This window comes from Chrysemys picta, chromosome 3 (assembly GCF_011386835.1).
Source record: "Chrysemys picta bellii isolate R12L10 chromosome 3, ASM1138683v2, whole genome shotgun sequence".
Classification (NCBI taxonomy): domain Eukaryota; kingdom Metazoa; phylum Chordata; order Testudines; family Emydidae; genus Chrysemys; species Chrysemys picta.
The window spans coordinates 149,358,546-149,382,948 of record NC_088793.1 but is presented as its reverse complement, the minus strand read 5'-3'; the positions used below and the strand labels follow the sequence as shown (position 1 = coordinate 149,382,948).

Below are 24,403 nucleotides of genomic sequence, written 5' to 3'. Positions count from 1 at the left end.
ATGTTTTTAACAAAATGAAACTGTCTGGCTAATTCTCAATACCAATTTAGTTAGATAATGACTGGGTGATGTTAATCTACATTTGAAGTGGGGCAACCTGAGTGTAATTATTCTGCAGGTGAAGAAATCATAGAACGATTAGAAAACTAAGAAATTTATTTATTTCCTATTACATACAAAGCAGGAGTGTTCTGATCAAAAATCCTTTCTCTCTTTTTTTCAGTGATTAATAGTCCTTTTGGGCTTTCCCTTCCTTCACAATGAAGTGAATATTGGTGGCGTTATATTAAAAACATTTTCTTAGAATATTTGGCCATGTGAAGTTGGTAGTTAATATTGGTGTGGCTTGTAGAGAGAGCAGATGATCTTTTGCTTCAGGCACTGCTCTAGGACTCAGGAGATCTGGATTTAATTCCTGGTTCTTGCATAGACTTCCAACATGATATTGAGGAACAGCGATATTAGGTAAATTGCCCTATGTGTAAAACCAGGATGATACTAACTTTTTCCCCACCCCTTGGTGGTTTTGTCTATTTAGATTAGTAGCTCCTTGGGACAGGGGTTGTCTGTTGTGATGTATACAACACCTATCACAATATGGGGTTCCAATCTCAGTCTGGCATCTAGGTGCAACTGTAATACAAACAGATTATGATAGTAGGTGCTTCCTGAACTTGAGTCAGCTACCTCTGTGCTTGCATGTTTTACTGCTATATGTTGTTAGAATGGTTTAATGCTAGAATATTTTAGGGTTGTAGAGACACAGAGTTGAATTTTAGCAAAAGAAAATTCTCTCGTGTACAGCGCACAAAACACTAAACTACTTTAGCCTGATGAGTAACCCCTCAATGAATGAATACCCACTGTAATCCATTAAATTGGTGTGGTGCTGCCAATTGTTCCCGTTGTGGATTCATCAACTTAGTTTTTTTGCTGACCCTTTATTCAGTCAGCAAGAGAAATGTGATGAGCTGTAGATGATAAACATGATTTTGTTCTACAGCTAAAAAGGATCACAGCAGAGAAAGAAAGATATTTGAGTTGAGAAAAATAAATAGCAAAGACAAGGACCTTTTATTTTAAGTAATTGTTATTCCTGAATATGTGCTCTGAAGAATACACCTCTACTTCGATATAACGCTGTCCTCGAGAGCCAAAAAATCTTACCGCATTATAGGTGAAACCGCGTTATATCGAACTTGCTTTGATCCGCCGGAGTGCGCAGCCCCGCCCCCCCGGAACGCTGCTTTACCGCGTTATATCCAAATTCATATTATATTGGGTCGCGTTATATCGGGGTAGAGGTGTACTTTAATACATGTACATATGTATGTGTGTGTGTGTATCTCTCTCTCTCTCTCTCTCTCTCTCTATATATATATATATATAAATACATATATAGATATATATATAGAGAGAGAGAATATATATATATATATAGAGAGAGAGAATATATATATATAAATAAATACACTCTATAAATAAATACACTAATTAATATATATATATATTATGTATATAAAAATACACACACTTGTTCACATATGTGTTCGTGTGTAATAATACACACACACACACACACACAACTTGTTTTCCAGGAGCTGGATTTTGGAAGGATTTTATATAGCTCTTCACAAACTATTAAGATGTAGCCACCATCCTCCTCTACCATCTTTCTGGTTGGGAAGAAACTGCTCTTGCTGAGGAAACTGGAAATGTATGTTGCAGTTTAATATAGACCTACTGTTCATGTGAATTTATTGTGCTCTTTTGCCATGCCACCTTTATTATTTCCAGTAAAATACAATTTGATTTAAAAATAACTGGTCTTATGACACTTTCAAGGTTGAATCCAATGGACTGTCTGCATCTGATGAATAACCCCCTAAATAATTTATTCCTTTTGTCATTTGTGCGCTGCTTTTTTCAGACCTGCAGTAATTAGCGCTAGTTCTTGAGTGTACTGGAAAAGTAATGTAGACAAGAAAACAGTTACTGATTAACTGGAATAGACAACAGTAAAAACTATAGACAGATAGGCAATGATTTTACTAATTGGTATAATGGCAAATTTCTTTCATAAGACACAGAAGTTCAAAGCTATAGAAAGAATTAATTGATATTTTCTTTTATATACTTTGAAGGACTTCTGGTTTAAAGATAGGTTGGCTTATCTGAAAAGGATGCTTTTTAGGGCTTATAATGAGTTTTGCCTCCATTTTATACAATGCATAATGTATACGTCCATATATATTTGAGTCCTCTGTTAATCCTTTTCTAAACTACTTGTGTTAAAAAAAGAAGTCAGATTTACCAAGTTTGGTTAATCTGGTTAGTATGTTTTTTTTTAATAGATCATTTTATGTTTTAAAAACCCAAACCTTCAGTGAGAGTTTAACCTGTAAGGCACAAGTTCTACAAAGGTGAAAGCAAGATCAGCATTTCCAGCCACTGTAGCTCATTAAGTCTGAAATTATTTGTCTGTATTAAATTCATTTGAAAAAGTTTTAATATATCTGTACAAGATTTATGATCATTTACAGGAAAGTTCACAAAATCAAAGCAATAATCTATTGAGAAAAATCTTAGATGATTATCGACCCTGTAAACTTCCAGAGATCTTTACCATTGTTACTGTAAATGGCCATACAAAATATCTAGACTGGTTTGTTTATTAACCACAAACTGGGATAGGATACTCTCTCATAGAACTTTGAAGGAAAGATTACTCTGGTTAAAAACACATCAGAAATGAAAATTTTAAATTTAAAACTGCATGTAGAATGAAAGGCTATTTTGAGACAAAATGAAATCTTTGTATTACAATGACTCTGCTTTTTATTTTTTTATTTCTATTTATTTATTTATTTATTTATTTATTTTACTCATTCATGTACTCCCCACATGGAAAACTAGGCCAACCTTGCTCTATCAATGAGTTCATCTCAGGCAGTTTAGAAGCAAGAAACACTTCAGTCAGACTCTCTTAAAAGTTCTTCTTACAGGGTAATAAGCGTAATTGCTGGTGGAAACATACCATAAGCACTTGCATTATAGACATCTTCCGTGAACAAAAATGTCACCATATTGGCTTGTAAATCAGTCTTTTAAGGCAGGACATAGTCTTCAGCACAGTTCTTTTGGTCTAGGAAATCTCAAAGTTGGGCTTGTGCTCCCTGGTCTCATCCAAGAAACACAGGATGCAGTATTACGTATTTGACACACTTCTGGGCAGGGCCGGCTCCAGGCACCAGCCCAGCAAGCAGGTGCTTGGGGCAGCCAACGGAGAGGGGCGGCATGTCCGGCTCTTCTGTGGCAATTCGGCGGCGGGTCCCTCACTCCCTCTGGGAGCGAAGGACCCGCCGCCGAATTGCCGCCGAAGACTGAAGTGGCGGCGGTAGAGCAGATCGTGATCGTGGCTTTTTTTTGTTTTTTTTTTCCTCTCTCACTTTTTTTCTTTTTTGCTGCTTGGGGTGGCAAAAATCCTGGAGCTGGCCCTGCTTCTGGGACAAAATTTCTCTTCACATCCTGCTTGTGTCAATAAGGCTGTTAACTGCAGTGCTGTGGACTGAAGAGGTTCCTTAGTGGCTCCATGTTGCTGTCAGCTTTCACCTGCAAATGTGAAAAGGTCTTTGAAGGAGAGCTGTATTAAACTACATATTTCTTGCATGAAACTGCTAAAATCCAATCTGATCACAATAAAAGAAGCCAGTTTATAAACAAAAAATATCATTTCATTCTCTCAAGATGTTAGCTATCAAATTTCATGCTCTTTCTATTTTTTAAGTTTTAAAAAATCATAATCAGTCCCACCATCAGAACAGGTCCACCATTAAATGAATGAAACCCCTCCATATGTTGACTTAATTGATATAAACCTCCATGCTTCAGAGTATAAGACAGCCGCAAACTGACCAGCATTGGAAAGAACTTCCCCGGGACCTGAGTACTCCAGAATTGCCCATAACACTGTTTTTTTTACTTTTTTCTGTTGCACGTGTTACTGGCCTCTGTCTGAGACGTCTTGTTTCACCATTGGTCTGATCCAATAACAAATTTTTTGTCGCTGTGATTTTATTATTATTTTATTATTTATTCAGGCAGCTCCCAAAGGGCCCATTCAAGATTGGGTAATGATTGTGCTGGGTGCTGTACAAACACAAAGTGTGCTGGGTGCTGTACAAATCCACACAGGTGGATACAGTTCTTGTCCTGACGCAAACTAAGGCCCTAGTCTTAAAATCAGATCCATGCAGGAAGACCTTTGTACTCATGCAGAGTCCTTTTGACTTCAATGATGGGGCTCTCTACAGGCATAGGAGTCTACCCAAGCAGATTCAGTTACAGCACTGGGGCTTTAAAAAAAAAAAAATTACTAAGAGATAGTGGCCATCAAGCAGGGCACTTACTGGCAGTCATTGGAGGAGTTGAAGACTTTAGTTCAATCTCTTAAAAATAGCAATACGAAATAGAAACAAACAAAGAGTTAAATTACACAGTATCACAGAGATGGTGTACGGCAGAGGTAGGCAACCTATGGCACGCTTGCCAAAGGCGGCAGACTAGCTGATTTTCAGTGGCACTCACATTGGCCGGGTCCTGGCCGCCAGTCCAGAGGGCTCTGCATTTTAATTTAATTTTAAATGAAGCTTCTTAAACATTTTTAAAACCTTATTTACTTTACATACAACAATAGTTTAGTTATATATTATAGACCTATATAAAGAGACCTTCTAAAAATGTTAAAATGTATTACTGGCATGCAAAACCTTAAATTAGAGTGAATAAATGAAAACTCGGCACACTACTTCTGAAAAGTTGCCGACCCCTGGTGTACGGTAACCAATAGGAAAGGAGGACTTTCAGGTTTTTAATATTTGTATTACATTTTTATAAATAACTTGGAGAAAATAAGGCTCAGGTAAAAGATAAAAGCAAATCTAAAATGAATTATATATAGCTAATTTTGTGTGTGTATGTGTGTACATAAGCACTCAATTACTGTTTTTGTTTTCTTAGCATAGACAGTTTTGGGGAGGGATTATGAAAATACAGAGCTCTGGACATGAGTTCTTTATAAAATTAGAAAATAAATAAGCAATATACTTTATGAACAGTTATATAAAACTCATACACATTCAATAAAGAGACAAGGTGGGTGAGGTAATATCATTTAGAGGACCAACTTATGTTGGTGAGAGAGACAAGCTTTTGATCCACACACAGCTCTTCTTTAGGTCTCTCGCGCCAACAGAAGTTGGTCCAATAAAAGATATTACCTCACCCACCTTGTATATCCCGGGACCAACACAGCTACAACTACACTGCATACAGTAAATTAATGACATTTTGAAAAGTTTATAGAGATAAAGGTATAGGTTGTATTTAGTGGAAATTCAGATTATTCTATCAAAGAGCATGGACTTAATTTTTAACTGTCTATTTTAAATTCTGGGTTTTGTAAATTTAAAGTGTGACTTCATAGCATGTGTTTGGCTAAACCTTATTTTTGTTCCCCCAAGTCCATAGTAAGACTTGGCCCATCTTTAGCTGGTACAGTTGATAACTGTAGTCACTTAAAAGTATGGTACTGTTTCCTGAGATTTTATATTGCCTACTCAATATAATTTGTAATAAGCTGAGTCTTTTGCAGTCATAATAGGGGCCAGTGTGAAGTGACGCCTAATTTTAGAGAACCTAATACCAATTTCATCATTAAGATTGTATTTAAAACTGGGCTTAAAATAGGGTACAATCTCTTGGGTGGGTTTTTTTTGTTGGGGGGGGAGTTTGTTTCTTTTAGGAGGGGTTGGAGTTTTTTTGGTTGGTTGGTTCCTCTCCCTGCACCCCTCTCTCCTCTAATATGGTGGGGAGGGATAGTTCAGTGGTTTGAGCATTGGCCTGCTAAACCGAGGGTTGTGAGTTCAGTCCTTGAGGGGGCCACCTAAGGGTCTGGGGCAAAATCAGTACTTGGTCCTGCTAGCGAAGGCAGGGGGGTGGACTCAATTACTTTTCGAGGTCCCTTCCAGTTCTAGGAGATAGGATATCTCATATTATTATTATTATTATTATATTAACACTAGCCGGCCAATCAGTGTGAAATTTCACACACTGTTAATTTTTGTACCCTTTGAATTTTTTGTAGGTTTAATTTAATTACTTTCATAATTTTAATGGGATTTTTTTAAAATTGGGCTCTGGCTGAAATATGTCCTTGGCAATCCAACCTTTCATTTTGACTGATACCTTAAAAAAATGTCTAATTAGAAAAAATTTAGTGGAGAGGTGTTTCCTCAGTAGATCTGGTGCAACATGTAGGGGGGGGTTTAATGTCTGAATTTTGGGTCATTTTTAAGCCATTATTTGTCGTAACTGAAAATTTATGTGCCAGCTGTTACCAGCAGAGAAATTTTATGTGCTGTATGCCATGCACATAAACTTCTTATGCATCAATTTTATTTGTAGTGTGCATACACTTTGTGTACGTGAACTTTGTGCTGGTGCACACATAAAAGCTTCTAACTTATATATATCTTCTCTATGCATTTGTGTTAGATTTCATCCTGTCATGGAGGTTTTATATGTAGATTAGCTTTGAACCAGTGCTGAACCAGGACTCTGATTCAAGTACAGATTAGATGGCATCAAAACCTCATTAGCCACTTTTACAAGATTTCTGCACTGAAATGGCAGAAGTCATATGAGATCAGCTGATATTACAGGACTTCTGTTTCTTTGGTCCACATCCAGAGGTTACCAGGAGAACAGGTCCATTCCATTTTGGGATTTCACCTGAAACTAAAATGCCAGAGACCGGTTCAGATCTGAGGGTTTGAATGTCAACACATATACTCTCACACACAGTTTGGAAGTTCAAATTTGAGCAAGTTGCATGATTTGGGCTTCTCTCTTGTATTTGGCAGGTTTATTCCTTTCTATTTAGAAAATTAATCTAAAGTTAGAAATGAAGAATTATTTTAAAATTTTTACTTCCTTGCAAGCTCATCATTCTGACTTGAAAATGGAAAACTCACCACTATGTCATGCCACTCTCAGTCCCTTAACTATGCTTCTGTCTGTACAGATGCTCAGTTGTTTAAATAACTCCAGAATCATATCTGTTGCACAGCTTGGCGACTGTTAAATACAGTGTGTAGTCGCTTGTGCAACTACACACTGTATGTAACCATCACACAACTGCATGAATGTTTTCATTCCTTTAACTGATCCAGGCAAAAGCAGCAATATGAAGGGTTGGGGTAAACAGTTTAGTGAATCTATTAGGAGAAATGCATTAGGTTAATGAAACTACCTATTACACTGCTGCTTGTATCTGAATCAGTTGCATAGATGAAAATATATTTGCTCCTGTGCAACGTTTACAGGTTTAGATATGTTTTGCCTGCAAGTGTTAAATGGTTGAGTTTTATGTAAGCATTTTATGTGGTTCACTGCTATTATGAGCTATTTCATATCTTTATAGCAGTGATTTCCAGTCAGGTAAAATGGACTTAGGTGTATTTTTTAAGGAGATTTTCTGTTCCAAGTGTATTGTTTTCACATTTGTTCTGGCTTCATACCTTTTTAAGGTATGATGTGCCCATTTTGCACATTGTTTAAAGCTAGTAAGCCCCCCCCCCCATTCTTTTATCTTTTTTGCCATGAGTCTATTGGTTCAGCTGTGTGAGTTTGAAGGATTGTGCATTTGACAGAGTTGCCAAGAAAAAGAAGCGTAGATGATTGTGAATGACACTGTTTCCTTTTCTAGTGAGAAACAAACACACAATGACCTTTTAATGCCCTTGTCTGCTGGGCTGTACATGATATAAGTGGAAGAGCACCTCTGAAGCAGGAGGTTTGTAAGATAAGGAAGGTAATGATCAGATGTGAATGCTACTTGTTTCTAAATAGTTATAAGGGATATGAGCTAGGTAGTCCTGGTAGTGGCATTCTTCCATAAATTGTCCGACCCAAAATTGGAAAAGGAAACCCAAAATTGGCTTGGACCTATTTTTTATATGTATCAAATTTATTTTTCTTTGGCATTAACCTACTTTGTCAAAGGCAAACAAAACTTTATCTGGTCTTTGTGCACTAGCTAGTAAGTTAGAAAGGATATTGATGCAAGTTACTCCTCATTCACACCTTCTCCACTTTTTAGATTGTCTTCTTGTTCACTGTTTTTAGGGGATTAGAATTTATGCCCAAGCAAAACTAGCGTTTGTCTCCATTTTATTGCTGCTGTTACAACTCTACGGATTAAAGTGCATCTACAATCGGTACATTTTTGTGCTTTGGCACACATGTTCCAAGAACTGTTCTGAGGCAGCTGACTGAAGTGTGGCATTAGAAGTCCTCCAGGGTATCTACAGCTGAATTAATCTGTGGTGTATTCAGCAGCAGCTGTTATGGGAATCAAATAGGTCAACTGTACAAATGAAAGCAGCAGAAGTAAGATGCAGTGCAGTTGTTTAGGAAAATATCAGAAGCATTTGTATCTGTAATAAAGTGTGCAAGTCATGATAGTTGCATGTGCAGTTAGATGACTTCTTGGGTGAGAGGTAAAAATTGAGGGGATTGTCCTCCTAGAGCTGTAGTCCATTCAGTTGTTTATGGATACATATCCTACCAAGTGGCCATCAGACCACTTTAATTGTTCCGTTCAATTAAAATAAATACCTTATTTATTGTATTCACATTAATATGAAACAAATGTTTTATTAACATAAGGAAAGTTTTAACAGCAGACCTCCATGGCATTGCTGTCATGGCAATTGGTGGGCAAAATGGAACATGACCAACTAGGAGTAGAGGAGTCTGAAAAAAATACAAGCAAAACCTTTATAACTTATAGGCAGCTAAAAGTATCCATTATTCTCAAACAGGATCAAACCGCAAAATTAAATGTTTTGTCAAATGGCAAAGATTTAGTGCTTCAGTACAGTTCCTTTCACTACAGAAACATCTTTTAAATGCCAAAGTGATAAGGGTTTCCTTTTATAAAGAGTATTTTTTCTTTGTATTTGCGGTGGGGTGGAAGTGGGGGTGTCAGTTGACAGGAGAACTAATACAGTCCTTGAACTGTAGTTCTTTTCCCCTTTAACCACAGGAAGATTTATAGAAATTATGTGCTGTATGTAACTGCTGCATTTCTGACAGGAAGGTGAACAGTTTCTAATTTCATTGGGAAAACTGCCTGTAGTGTTTTTAGTGTCTGTACTCCTTGTTTGTGTGTCATTGCTCTGAAAGAGAGAGACATGTCATTAAAATTCACAGTTTGGCCCCAGGTTTTTGGCTGTACACTCCATTCTTTACCATTCCTGTCTCGTAGACCAAATCAGTTATGCCCAAGTTTACATGACTCTCTAACACACAAGTACATAGAGTAAGGATTTCCCCCCCCCTCTAGTTGGGAATCAGACCTTTTAAAAGAACTGTACAAGTTAGTCTACGCAAGGATCTTGTGTACAAAGAGAAAAACTTTTGTTAACCAGTGATACACATCACACATGCGGAATGGCAGAAGAATGAGTTTGCCTGGATACAGGTGATAATTAATACACCTATTAATTTATGTTGATTTAAGCAGGATAAAAGATACCTGTCCCAGACTTCTGGCACCATGCCATCAATTAAAAATATAGTCTTTGTGTTTTTTATAGTCCAAAACTCTACAACAAATGCAAACACATATCTGATAAGCTGGAGGAAGGCTACCCCATTTAAAGCTGAACCTATTTGTTGTTCTGAATACTTAAGTTGGTGAAAGTGTAATTAATAATAATAAAAAACCCAAATACTGAACTTTTTACATTTTACTTTTAGTCTTCAAAATAGGTAAGATTGTTTCAAACATATTTTGAACAATAAAAAAAGGTTTAATGTATTCCCACATGGGTAGATTTGTTGTCCATAGCACAGAATGGATACAGAAAAGGGAGCAGTTATTGGTTCCTAAAACTCCCACCCTGCTTATTTGTCACCTATTGTTTCCAAGCTCCATGCAGAAAAAAACCAAAATAAACAAAAGAGAAAATAAATGAAATACCTAAAATAAACACTAAGTTAAGCAAAAAGAAACTTTCTTTCCAAGATAGTGTATTTGAATGTTAGGTCGTATACCTTATATGTATATCACATACAAAAAAAACTACATTAAAAGAAACTTTAAGGTTGCAAAGTCAAGCTCTCAGAAGTTAATAAATGTCAGAATTAAAGTTGCCTGTGCAACCTAAATTGGGCCGTTTTGAGAGTATGCGTTTTGATATTTGTTGTGTGTATATATGTTTTGATGAGGGATACAGAACTAGAGGACACCAGTAAAAAATTTGATTTAAATAATTTGCCCAGCATCACATAGGAACCTGTGGCAGAAGCAAGGATAGAATCCAGTTCTCCAGGATGGCATTCCAGTGTTTTAACCACAAGTTTCCATTCCTAAAGTTCCTTGCCCCATTAACCACACATTTTCCTATTTACAGACAACAGCCTCCTTCACAACACAACCCTGATTTCATTCTCGGAGCAACATCCATTCTGTGTACTGAATGAAGCAGGAATTCTGTGAAAAAATGATATATGATCATATCATTAATTAAAGACTGTATCATAATGCATATACACAAGGGCGGGGGCAATTAAGTTGTACAGGCAACCTTAATTCTTCCATTTCTTAACCTGAATGCTTGACCTTGCAAACCTATTAATATTCTTATAATATAGGAAATTATATAAAGAAAACACCTAGATAAAAACAAACAAACAAACAAGCTGACCCGTCCTCTAAAATTCTATGGTGGGGAGCCATATTGACCCCAACATGTATTATCAGCCTGGTTGGAGCCTTTAGATCTACAATACAGATCTCTGCCACTTGAGCTATTGGAGTATTTGGTAGCAGGTTGCCACCCTCTGTGTGGAGCAGCCACTAGTGGGAGATAAGAGACACAATTTTCCAGTGGGTTTCACAGCTATGTGCTGAGAGCAGTGGATTGTTGAGACTCAAAAATTCTCAATTCAGTTCCACATCCTGGAGGGGAGTGTTCTCTCTAGCAGTTATAGATCGTTCTGCCCCTGTTCCCTAAACCTGTCTCTGATTGCTTGCAAGCACCAAAGACTAATTAGGAGGACTGGTCTGGCTTTTGGGTTGACCAGCTGGCTCCAGGCTCTTAATTTCACTATGTTGCTTGTTGAAAGAAATGTAACTCAGTATCTCTTTTATAACTTTTATTAAAACACACAAAAATAAAATCAAGAAAACATATCACCAAAGCTTGTTTATTGATGATGTGGCTTCTTCCCCACAAGGAGGCTAGTCTTAGAGGTTCAAAAAGGTCATTCTTCCCCCAGATGGCTCACTGACCCAGTAGGTGAGGTTTCTTGGCCTTACCCTTGATCCTTATAGTTTGCAAACTTAATTGACTGTGCCATCAGGGCTGGATTTACACCTTCTGCACCCCTAGGCACAGCATCTTCAGGGCACCCCATGCCTATAGCTGACCTTCGTGTTGCACACAGTTTTAGAGAGGTAAAGTGCCCCTAGAATGCTGGCACCCCTATCTGTGACCTCCCAAAAAATGAAAAATCCAGATACATGCGACCAGTTTTGAAGAAGCTAGTATGGTCTTATCGGGGTGAAAGGTCTTAAGATAATGTTATGTTGCCAGTTTATGAAAAGTTCAATATTAAAATGCTATAAAAATAGCTAATTGGAAAAAACCCTAGTACATCCAATCACTCAATATTCATTCATCAATTAAATTAAAAATAAGTTCAAACTTATGATCAGTGTCATCACCTCCAGTTTCTTATTCTTGGAAACAAAGCAATTACAGTAACCTTTCTATCTTATCTTCTGACATCTACATCTTGATAAAGTTACTTTAAAGCTTATCAAGATGAAACTATATCATATGAAATATCAAATTTAAAAATTATATATTGGGTCTCCATCCTTTTAAGCTATTCTTCTCACACCCTTCTGCTATTATACCTCCTTCCATCCCAGTTCCTGTCCCTATCCCCCACTTGAAGCTTTACTGCTTGAGCTAAAGGACCAAAACCACCACTGTGTTAGCGTGGGTTACAAGTGCATCTTTTCAAGTCCTATAGAAAAAGAACTGTGACATTCTGTCATCATAACTTACGTTGTCAGTACCATATGTCTCAACTTCAGTTCTGATTATGTATGTCAAGAGCAATCAACATGTGACAAATGATCAAAATGTGAAACCTCTGTATTTTCTTGCCTTGCAGCATAATTTACTGATGATAATGTTTTTAACTATAAATTGTGATTTAAATAGATTTTAGAGAATTTAATTTTCCTTCTTAAAATGGAAATCTTGCTGAAACCTTAGCTATGGTTGCATTACCACACCATCATTGATACATTTCTGAACCATCTCTCCAGTGTTTAGGCAATTGTTTACAATTATTTACATGAAAGCAAATTTCTTCAGTGTAACTGGTTGAACAATGTTCATAGGAGGCTTTTGAACCTATCTGCTTATTGAATATAGCTGTGTATTGCTGGTATTTATCATTCAGACATAGTTAGTTTGTCCATTACCAAGATGTACCAGACATTCTGAATGCATTCTGCTTTGCTTGGAGGGAGATCATGTTTCCAGTGTCAGGGAATGACATTTTTTTGCCATTTGGATCAAATGAAACACAGACTTTAATTTATACCCCTGGGCTGAAAATATGATTTTAAAAATCAGGGTGCTAGAGTAAATTGTTAAAGCTGTGCATTTAATGATTTTATATCTAGAATAAATTCTTACCACATGGAAGAATGCAAGATTAAGGCAGGAAACAGTGCTGCTTTTTAACCTAATGAGAAACCCGAGGGGAACAAAATACAGGATTTATTGGGAGAAAGACTGGGTTCTTATATTATTAATTCCTTATTGTAGTAATACCACAGTAAGTACCTTTTGTGATAATAGTATTTAAATAATCTAACTATGAAGATTAACATAGAAATATGTAACCATTAGCTGATGGAATAGGTTTTATTATAGATGATCACTAGTGTGAAATACTCTTAGCTATTATTCAAGATAAGATACGTTCTTTGGTGTGTAATTATAACATATGTTCCTATCCCTTGTCAAATGAAAACACTGCAAACCATTTATTTTATGTTATATAGAATATTCTTGGGTCATATTAAAGCTGCTGCTGCTATCTCAAACTCTTTAAAGTTGTTGGCATGACATTGTATGAGGTTCTCTTGCTTACTTGGCTGATATTTAAATAAAGGGCAAGAAAATTTCTCTGTTTTTTCCTTTCTTTGCCAGGTTTGATGAATGGCATCACTTGATAAATATTATACAGCACAAAATTAAAACACAATAAGAATTTTCATGCTTATGTGAAGCAGTATCTAATGTCAGTGTAATCTTTTTCTCTTATTTTAGTTTATTTTTCTTCCTTTCCCAGATTTCTTAAAACAGAAGAGCAGAATCTGTGGTTTCTGATTATCCCAATTAGTAATGCTCTGTTGATTAGTCTAGAGAGGATTCTGTACAAGCCTTATTTCTTGCCTGTTGCCACATTCTTCCTACAGACAGTGTTGGATGTAGCTACAACATACCAATCTCCATTTGGCTTAGGGACAAGAGTTTCAAGGTCACTCCCTGGACCTAGATCTTCAGATGGGTAGTATGCTGCATTACTCCCCCTCCATGAGCTAAATGGAAAATGTGACAATTTTGAATTGCATTTTAGTAGGTACAGTTATTTTCACTTCAGGATTGCAGGTTATAAGGTGACATTGCTGAGACTAAGTGTTTGATTAAATAGTGCACTTCAACCACATCAAAGCCATAATACTGCTGAACTCTACGTTGGGTGCTCAGTGAATACAGAACACTTAAATTATTATAGGCAGTCATTTTCATGAGTAACTGTCCTTATATTGCCTGTGTAAAGGGGTGTGTCAGTATTTGTGAACTGGGAGAGGAACTGATTTGCAACATTGTACAAAATAACAAGCACCTGTAATTCCCAAAGGAGAGGCTCAAGCTAACATGCAGAAATGTAACATAGCCCCCAGAGCTAAACATTCCTCCAGACTACAGGGGAGCTTACTACTGAGTGCAGAGTAGGGCAGACACATTTTTAGGTCCATGTTGACTTTAATTATAACCTTTGCATTAGGACTTGCATGTTGGACTCACAAAGAGATGCCTCTAGTCTAGGCCTCGCAGTGCTTAGATCAGGGGGTCTTAAGATTTTCCAGTATCTGTACGAGTGCCCACTGCTTTCCATTCACTTGTGCACAATCTGAACTGTAATGAAGTATGAGCTGCTCCAAACCACAGGCTCCATCCCAGATAAGCAAAGCTATATTTTATGTTAGAGCTTAAACTAATGAATGGAGGAGGCAGGGACTGGAGGTACAAAAGGGCACACCATAGATAGAGGCTTTTTGTTAAGGGAGGGAAGGTGCAGTCTCTACTATAGCAGCTAGAAGTATAAATACATGTATCTTTGGACGATTGACCTCTGATTTAGATACTCCCAACTTTCACTTTGTTCTGCCTCTCATAATTTAAACTAGCTTGAAAGTTCAAGTACTCTCCAACCTTTTCCTGTTTGTCTACTCTGAACTGTATTCCTTTCCTGCCCTAATCTTCATGTGTGCACTGAACCCAGTTATTGTGTAGAATTAGTTAAAGAAGAGGAAGATAAAGATGGAATTCTGGATAGCTAGATAAGGATTTATGCCTTTAGCATTCATTTGCATCAGAGGTGGTCAGTTTGTTGCATATGTATCTTCCCTATCCTTATTTAAGTTTTAATTATCTTCCATCTGGCTGAGCTCTTGCAGAGGGCCTTAGAGATACTGAGGAACATCCATTCCATTTTTCCAGCAGTGTCCCTCTACAGACTTGACAAAGTCAGTTGTCTGCAGAGCCCTTATTATGAGCTTAAATCTCAGCCTCTTGTGTATTTGAGAAATGACATTGAAAGGGGAAGAGAAACAAGTAAAACCTCCAGCTTTCATTCAAAAATAATTGTCTAGAAAGTGTGGTATCTGTTGTCATTGTTCCTGTGCCATGACCTAGAAAGCTTTGAAAAAATTAATTCTTTTTACTGTAAATTGTCTAATAAGAATAAATGCAGACCATTTTATTGATTGCTGTAAGTTACCTATGGGTTTATTTCAGGGGTAAATGGATGATGAGACTTAGGTTTTGATGAAGGCTTGGGATCTGGCATGAATTTTGCATCTCAGATGCTGAGGTGTATAGACTGGCTATATTTCAGTGGGGATGCTATTGATCTTTTATGGAGATGATAAAAAGCAGCAAAGAGTCCTGTGGCATCTTATAGACTAACAGACGTATTGGAGCATAAGCAGACTGATTCTTGCCTGCATATTTATACCTGCCTCTGGAAATTTCCACTACATGCATCTGACGAAGTGAGTATTCACCCACGAAAGCTTATGCTCCAATACGTCTGTTAGTCTGTAAGGTGCCACAGGACTGTTTGTCGCTTTTTACAGATCCAGACTAACACGGCTACCCCTCTGATATGGAGATGATGTTTTTCATGTAGCACCTCCTGCTGGCCAAGTTACAAAACATTCTTTCCATTTGGTCAGTTCGACTGGTAAAGGATTGATGATGTATTTATCTGTTTTTAAGGAGGAAGTTATTTTTAAATACATCATACATTTTGTGAATTTTACATTTTAAATTTCCTGAGATTACAGTGAATGTTAAAGGTGAATAATTAAATCTGTACCAGCATAGGTATTGTATTCACAAGATAGGTGAGTATAGTGGTAAGATTATGCATTTAAGGTAATATATTTAAATATCTTTCATTTATCTATCTCTTTACATTTTGAAGTATTCTCAAGCGCTTTCCAAATTTTGTATAATATATTGCACGTATTCTGGAGGCACTGGTTGTGACTTCATAATTAAGGTTGAGTTCTGTTTTGCATTTAAAGCAGGGATTCAGCTTCTTTATGTATGAAAAATACTCTGTGTGTGTGTATTTTTCATACATAATAATAGTGTGTGTGTGTGTATATATATATACATAAAAATAATATGATACACAGTATTTTTCATACAAAAACAAACACTATTTCATACTGAAATAAAAAGTTTCCAAACTTTCCACTTGGTTAAAATTAATTTAAATCCTGTGCATAGGCTATATTTGAAGAAATTTAGTTGTAATTAAGCTATGTTATTGATGATTTTTTATCTCAATGCTTTTAAGTAAGCTACAGAAAGGGTAAAGTGAACAGCTTAAGTAGCTTTTAAGTGCGATCTTTGTGGCATGAGAGGTAGCTCAACCAATCACCACCCTTCATCTTCAGCTAATTTGCACACAGCAGTTCTCTTGGTTGTAATTAGAAAGTGGTCTGAGGGAGACTGGACAGCTGAGAAGAGTTCTCGCTTGTAAATTACTTGCCCAACTATCATTGCTCTTTAAAGATTCCTTCACCACATGGTAACTTGGGCATCAGTGCTGGGAGGTTCCCCATGGCCCAGCTAGTTTGGCTCCACTGCCAGCACAAATGAGCCAGGAGAGCAGGGAGACATTACCCCTTAAAGCACAGAGACATTAGACCTCAGGGACGAGGCACCGAGCAACCTTCCTTTCACACAGCATCAGTGTCTGTAATACAGCCCTCTAAAACATTTAGTCAGTTGCAAATTAAGGGCCAGATTCACCAGTAGATTTCAGTAGCTTTGTGTCTCTCTAGAGATGCGAAGCAGCTATAAACCCAGCTTAATTAGTTTGGTTTCATTGCAGTGCTCTGGTATACCAATGAATTTGCCCTTTGAAAGTTAAAATTTTAAAAAATGATTCAAGGTTGATACTACATATCATCAATCTATTAGAAATATTGTATAGAAATATTATCTTTGGGTTTCTTATTTAGTATTCATGTATGAAACTTAATAGCTTAAAAAAACCCAAGGAAATTCAGGCAAAACTGTGATGAAATGGAGTTAAGCTTGAAAGTAAATGCTAGAAATTTAGGGGTGAAAAAATATTAAATGTTGCAATGATCCCAAAACCAGATATTTCAAACCCAGAAACTTCAGACCTAAGATTACACTTAAAAGAAATCTAGACATGTTAAAGTTTGGAAATGCAGAGTGAAGGCATCCAAAAAACCTTAACTTTGTCCTGTAAATACATCAGGAGGTAATTAATATATATATATATATAGGGGGAGAACGATCTTTAAAAATCAGTTTAATCTGGAATCAAAAACTAAAATGTTCATTGCATGGCATCACTAGGAGGCACGCAATGAACATTTTAGTTTTTGATTCTAAATTAAACTGATTTTTAAAGATTGTTCTCCCCCTCAATGCAGCTGTATCTCTGAATTTCCTGGGGTTCTAATGCTTGGTTTTGGGGATAATGGCAACATCTCTATCATGTATTTTACTCTTAAGTTACTTTTATAGACCCTCAACCTTACCACCATTTCAGCATAGTTTTGTCTTAGAATATATATACACAAGATATATATAATCACTTGAGCAGCTTTTGGTGTAGAATGCAATGACTATTTAAAAGTGCACACCATCAGTACTGAACTGTGTAGGACATGAAATGAAGAAAAATACCATATCCAGCTGAAACTGTTGGGGGAATTTAAGGAGGTATAATTTAATTGCCTGTGTTGGAATTTGATCATGATGCACAAGTTAACACCCTTGCTCTTGGAATATTTCCATGGGATCTTTTAATAATTGTAAAAAGCAACAGAGGGTCCTGTGGCACCTTTAAGACTAACAGAAGTATTGGGAGCATAAGCTTTCGTGGGTAAGAACCTCACTTCTTCAGATGCAAGTAATGGAAATTTCCAGAGGCAGGTATAAATCAGTATGGAGATAACAAGGTTAGTTCAATCAGGGAGGGTGAGGTGCTCTGCTAGCAGTTGAGGTGTGAACACCAAGGGAGGAGAAACTGCTTCTGTAGTTGGATAGCCATTCACAGTCTTTGTTTAATCCTGATCTGATGGTGTCAAATTTGCAAATGAACTGGAGCTCAGCAGTTTCTCTTTGGAGTCTGGTCCTGAAGTTTTTTTGCTGTAAGATGGCTACCTTTACATCTGCTATTGTGTGGCCAGGGAGGTTGAAGTGTTCTCCTACAGGTTTTTGTATATTGCCATTCCTGATATCTGACTTGTGTCCATTTATCCTCTTGCGTAGTGACTGTCCAGTTTGGCCAATGTACATAGCAGAGGGGCATTGCTGGCACATGATGGCATATATAACATTGGTGGATATGCAGGTGAATGAGCCGGTGATGTTGTAGCTGATGTGGTTAGGTCCTGTGATGGTGTTGCTGGTGTAGATATGTGGGCAGAGTTGGCATTGAGGTTTGTTGCATGGGTTGGTTCCTGAGGTAGAGTTGTTATGGTGCGGTGTGTGGTTGCTGGTGAGAATATGCTTAAGGTTGGCGGGTTGTCTGTGGGCGAGGACTGGCCTGCCTCCCAAGGTCTGTGAAAGTGAGGGATCATTGTCCAGGATGGGTTGTAGATCACTGATGATGCGTTGGAGAGGTTTAAGCTGAGGACTGTAGGTGATGGCCAGTGGAGTTCTGTTGGTTTCTTTTTTGGGCCTGTCTTGTAGCAGGAGGTTTCTGGGTACACGTCTGGCTCTGTTGATTTGTTTCTTTATTTCCTTGTGTGGGTATCGTAGTTCTGAGAATGCTTGATGAAGATCTTCTAGGTGTTGGTCTGTGGTTACAACCGCATCTGCTCCAACCCCTCAGACAGAGACCAGCACCTACAAGATCTTCACCAAGCATTCTCAAAACAGGATATTAACCCCAAAATCATGAGATGGAAATAAAAATAATAATAAAATAATGTTTTTGGCCTGTCTTCTTATTTTTGAAACCCCCCTCACCAACCCCCAATATGTGTCTGACAATTACAATGTTGTCAACTGTTGCAACTGTACAGTGAGTTATGCAGTGTTGACCCCCACTGCAGGAGCTTTTACAAGGACTCAGCTGAGATTAGGGGAAGGAAGCAGAGTGGGTTGTGCTGAATGGCCAGGATCATTGACCATCCTGCCACAGATCACAGGGTCCTATCTTCAGCTCCCCATTCACAGAGTCTCTGCTGGTTTCCTGCACAGAGCAGCCTAACTGCCAATTGATGGCTGCTGCACCTGCACCACTGGAGAGCAAGATGGGCAGAGAGCCTGGTCTGGCAGTAGAGACCACCCACAAAGAGCCCATCTGCTTCCTCTGCCAGACAGCACCCACCCCTGACCCCAGCCCTTCAGTTTGGCCCCGGGAAGTGGACAGGGCTGTGCCAAAGGGCTGGGATCAGCAGCGGGCGCAGTCTATGGGTGGGCAAACAGTACTCATGGACTGCAGCCTTCCGTTACCCTCCTGACCCTGGCCCTTCAGCATAGCCATGTGTGTTTCCTCCCCAGAATATTTATGGGTCCCAAAAAAGCCAAAATTTGGGTGAAAAATCAGTAAAACCCAAATACTAGCTTTTTCAAAACCCACAATTTTTTTCGAGAAAATCAGTAAATACCAACAGCGAAGGGCTTTGTTCATTAGCAATGTCCTGATACATTCAGTCCCCCATAAGTTTTCATGTTACACTTTAGATAATAATGCTTGCCTTCTGAAAGATAGGTTTATTATAAGTTCTGGAATTTTTGGAGTTTGAACGGGCAGGTTCTTCCCCTCTCTGGACTCACTAGCAAAATCTCTTGCCCCTTGTTCTCAATCTGAAAGACTCTACAGAAGAGTATCACACCCTATCCTTAAAGCGAAAGATATAAACACCAGAAATACAACAATAATACAACCACCAAATTCACTTCTAAATACAATGTTTTGCAATATAAAATCATGCCAACAGTTACTCCAGGGATGTTTCACTAACTTTTATACATATATGTATATGTTTTTTCACCCCACATGGGTTATAAGCAGAGTTTAACAACCTTCAGATTCACAGCACTGACCTTTCCTCCTATACTGGTACTTTAGAAGTAACTGGTGGAGGAAAAGAGCATGTTGTTATTCTGTATGTGGACCAGCCTATACAGGGAGACAACACACACTTTGCAATTTTTTTTGAGACTGCAGTAGAATTCTGAGCATCAGTATTTTGGTTACTGGCTCTGGGAGCAGTGTGATCTGAGAGTTATCGTCAGCAAAGTCAAATGTAACAATGCCTCTGGGTAATCTGAGAGGACCAGACCTGGGACTGCTAGATGTAAAAGCATGAACTTCTACCACTTAAATTAAAGAACTAGAGCTCTTTGTGTAGAAGCAAGTAGCAGTCATATGCTTTTACATATGATTTAGCCACTAGAGGGTGAAACCAAGCCACACTGTGTTAGCATTAAGAGTGGTTCAACAAAAAAACTTGAAAAACAGACTCCAACGAGAAACTACAGAACTGGAATTAATTTGCAAAATGGACACCATTAAATTAGGCTTGAATAAAGACTGGGAGTGGATGAGTCATTACACAGACTAAAAACTATTTCTCCATGCTAATTTTCCCCCTACTGTTACTCACACCTTCTTGTCAACTGTTTGAAATGGGCGATCCTGATTATCACTACAAAAGTTTTTTTCCCCTGCTGATAATAGCATACCTTAGTCGATTAATCTCATTGGAGTTGGTATGGCAACCCCAATTTTTTCATGTTCTCTGTGTGTATATCTTCCTACTGTATTTTCCACTGTATGCATCTGATGAAGTGGGCTTTAGCTCACAAAAGCTTATGCTCAAATAAATTTGTTAGTCTCTAAGGTGGCACAAGTACTCCTCATTCTTTTTACTGTGTTAGCATAGTTTACTAAGCACCTGATTTGACTTATTCCTTCTGAAACGCTGTGTGGCAAAGTGTATAATATTTGGCTCTGTTATGTTCTGTTCCCAGCCTGAAATGACCGTGTGTGTACTCTCAGGTATCTATCTGTGAAATGGGTGAATGATAGTTACCCCCAACATAGTGGCATGAAGTCTTGATTCATTATAAGGATTGTGAAGGGGTCAGAAATATTAACAGCCGTCATTGAAAGAACTGGGACTAGAACTTTGGTCTCTAGGCATGCAGTGTAGTATATCACCCCTGTATGAAGGAGTTTTTTTGTTTCCCTCAAAAATCACATGACTGCCTGCAGCAAGGGCCAAAGTTGTGCTACTCACAAGAGTTAACATTGCATGTCTTGCATCATGTGTAGGGCAGATAGAGGCTTACAGCTCCCTGTTGGAGAAAGTTCATAAATTCAATACGGTTTAGCATGTCACATAAGTTGGCCAAAAAGTGTATTTAGTAATAACTTTGAAGTAAGTGACCAGTTTGAAATAGTCAGCAGATAAAGTAAATAAATCTATTTGCTGGCTGCCTAAAGATAGACGAAAATTCTGTCTGCAACATAAAATCACAATGTTAGGAAATTTATTTTAAAAGTTGATCTTTCAAATGTTTTCGGCTTACATAGGTTAGCCAACTTTGTGGATGGAGTAAACATTTCATAAAAACACTTATTTAAAATCATTTTAAAGAATTCTGATATACCTACAATAATTAAAAATACATATTAGTTGAAACATTTATCAACAGTGTTTTTTAAGAATTGTTCCTCTTACACAATCATTTTGTTATGTAGATGGGACCTAAATAAAACTAGAAGGGAAAATAGCTCTAAGTACAAAAAGCTTTCTTAGTTAAGGGCTAAAAAGAAATAATCATTTACTTTACCTAGTATCAGAGGGGTAGCCGTGTTAGCCTGTTAGTCTCAAAGGTGCCACAGGACCCTCTGTTACTTTACCTAGTTAACTTGGAGTGATTAAGAACGTGAGACAATCTTACTGTATTAGCGAACAGCCATTAGGTTAGAACTAAAATTACATTAGATAAATGAAAGGTTATTTTACACAGCAGAGGGAAAGATATTGCTAAAGTCTTACAGATTCTACTTTCTCTTAATTGAAATCTGTTCATTTAATATGCACCTTCCTTCAGTGTGGATAATTCATAATTGGAGAAATGCTATCATCTATTCAAATCATTTTCGTGGTTGTTTTTTTAGATCCACCAAGAAAGCATATAGTATCCCATTTGGGATTTTCCAGAACTCATAATAATGACTTCAGCTGTTCATTAACCTCTGAACTGTCAGATCCCTTTGGAAAATGAGGGGAGCAGATTGATTCAAGGTTAATACTTGTTTGTAGAAGGTGAAGCCTCCAAGGTAATGCAAAGGGTGGATAGGCCACTTTGTTCAAGAGCCGCTGCCTGTGACTTTGCGTTAACGTTCAGAAGTTCAAGCTATACAACCAAGAGTGAAACCCAGAGTAGCTTTGTCTAACAAAGCCTGACTATTCAAATAACTTTTCTGTAATTAATAAAAGGAAGTTGGTGTCTGATGTGTCAAGAGTTAATTTAGCAATATGGAATTAGAAGCAGCATTATAGTAAAAGAATTTATGGCTTCTGTAGGGAAGCAACACTGATTTATCGAGTTTGTTTTTAGTGTATGAAATCTTTCATGGTGGTGGAAAGTTGTTGATCAGTCTCCATAGCCATTAGTAGAATCAGGAAGCTATTTGTAGTTCTCAAATGTGGTTGTATTATGGACAAACAGTTGTACGAACAGCCAATGTTCGAGCTGGATGATGTCTTGTTTTGATTTTCTTGATAAATCTAAACCAAAGCCTGTAACATTCTGATAAATTTCACAGCTCTTAAATTTGCTGTAATTCTCCTAAATTCTGTTGGAGCCAGCACTTCTGAGTAGGTGCAATATCTGTAGTTAAATCCATAATCATCTTTACAATTCTCCGGTTCTTGTAGCTCGGCAAAATGTTTTGCTAGGGCAAGAGCACTGACAGCGTCCTAATGAATCATTGGTAACTTGGGAAGAGAGTCTTTATTGTCTTTAACTTGTTTTTTCTCTATTTTCTCTTAGATACATCCGAATAGTTGGCACCCACAACACAGTGAACAAAGTTTTCCATATTGTGGCATTTGAATGCATGTTTACCAACAAAACCTTCACTCTTGAGAAAGGTCTTATAGGTAAGAAATACAACTGTTTTTTAATTCTATAGTTATCTCTACTGTCTATAAATTACCAAAGACACTTTTGTTCTCAGTCATTTCAGGTTTATTGCCTGAACTCATCTTGTCTTTGCAAGCCTAGGTTTCCACTCATACCAGTATAAGCATAGCCCATTTGTTTGTAAGAATATTCCTATGCTGGTTTCCATTGTAGATTGGCTAAATGACTTTAGAGATGTCTGCACTACAGAGCCTATGGTGTCACAGCAATGCCTTCATAGTCACCTAGTGTAGACACAGCATACATTGACAGAAGGAATTTTTCTGTAATATAGGAATATGACCTCCGCAAAGAACGTTGTCTGTGCTTACAGAAGCACTTTTCTGTCTGTGTCTACACTGGGAGTTTTGTCACCATAATTATGTCAGTCGGGGTGTGTGTTTTTTTCATATCTCTGCCCGGCATAGCTATGCTCACTCAAGTTTTGAGTATAGGCCAAGCCTAAAAGATTTACTGTCACTGTCTGCTGGAATTCTCAGCATTGTGAGTTACTGTGTTATCCCTCTCAAGCCTCAGCAAATGCTACAGGTAAGCTGTGTGACAACTCCCTAACGCACCAGCTTGTCTGCCTTGCCAGCAAATTCTTCAGGACTCTGCCAGTCCAAACCTTACCTTGCAGGTAACAAACAAATTCTGAATTCTTCAGAGCCCCAAATTCTGAATTCTTCAGAGATGTCTCTCTGCAGTGTCCAGCTCTCTCACTGAACCCTTACTGAAGTTAATTTTGTTGCTCCTTTAAAGAAGTAATATACGGTAGCTCATTAATTTAACTGGGGTTTGACAAATGCTCTCATTTCAATCACAGTACTGATTTGGTTTATAGTAAAATAAAACAAGTTTATTTTAACAAAAGGACATAAGATTAAGTGATGCCTAATGTAAGGAAAAAGAGAGAAAGAGTTACAAGGAAACAAAAGTAAAAATACTTTTCTACCACTAAACTTAATTTCAGCAAGTTACAATCTTTGCCTAAGCAGGTTTCTCACCTAAACTCAGTTCCCATAGACTTCAACCCCTTTGGCTGAAGGATTCAACATTCTATGATTTCAGGAACCCTAGCCCCTTTAATCCCCCAAGTGATGGATACCACAATGGCTTTCTGTTTCTGCTTATACCTTCCAAAGTTCATTGACCCTGTTACAAGAGACAGCTACCTACTATTCTTCCCTTCCTGTTGACTTCCCATCCCCCTGCTGATTCATATGTAAATAGGGGTTCCATTGTTTTGATTCCATAATGCTTAATTTACACTGGAAACAGGTAGATAGCTACCTTCCCTGTGTTTGATC

General features: G+C 37.7%; 1 protein-coding gene across 6 annotated transcripts in view; it reads left to right on the top strand.

The window, feature by feature from the left end:
• BTBD9 (BTB domain containing 9) overlaps positions 1-24,403 on the top strand; it is a 287,268-nt gene that overhangs the window by 133,985 nt on the left and 128,880 nt on the right. For all 6 annotated transcript variants that reach the window (XM_065590545.1, XM_065590548.1, XM_065590546.1 and 3 more), the window contains one exon: positions 22,962-23,071. In XM_065590545.1, coding sequence (XP_065446617.1) covers positions 22,962-23,071 — 110 coding nt within the window. The remainder of the gene's footprint in view (positions 1-22,961; positions 23,072-24,403) is intronic.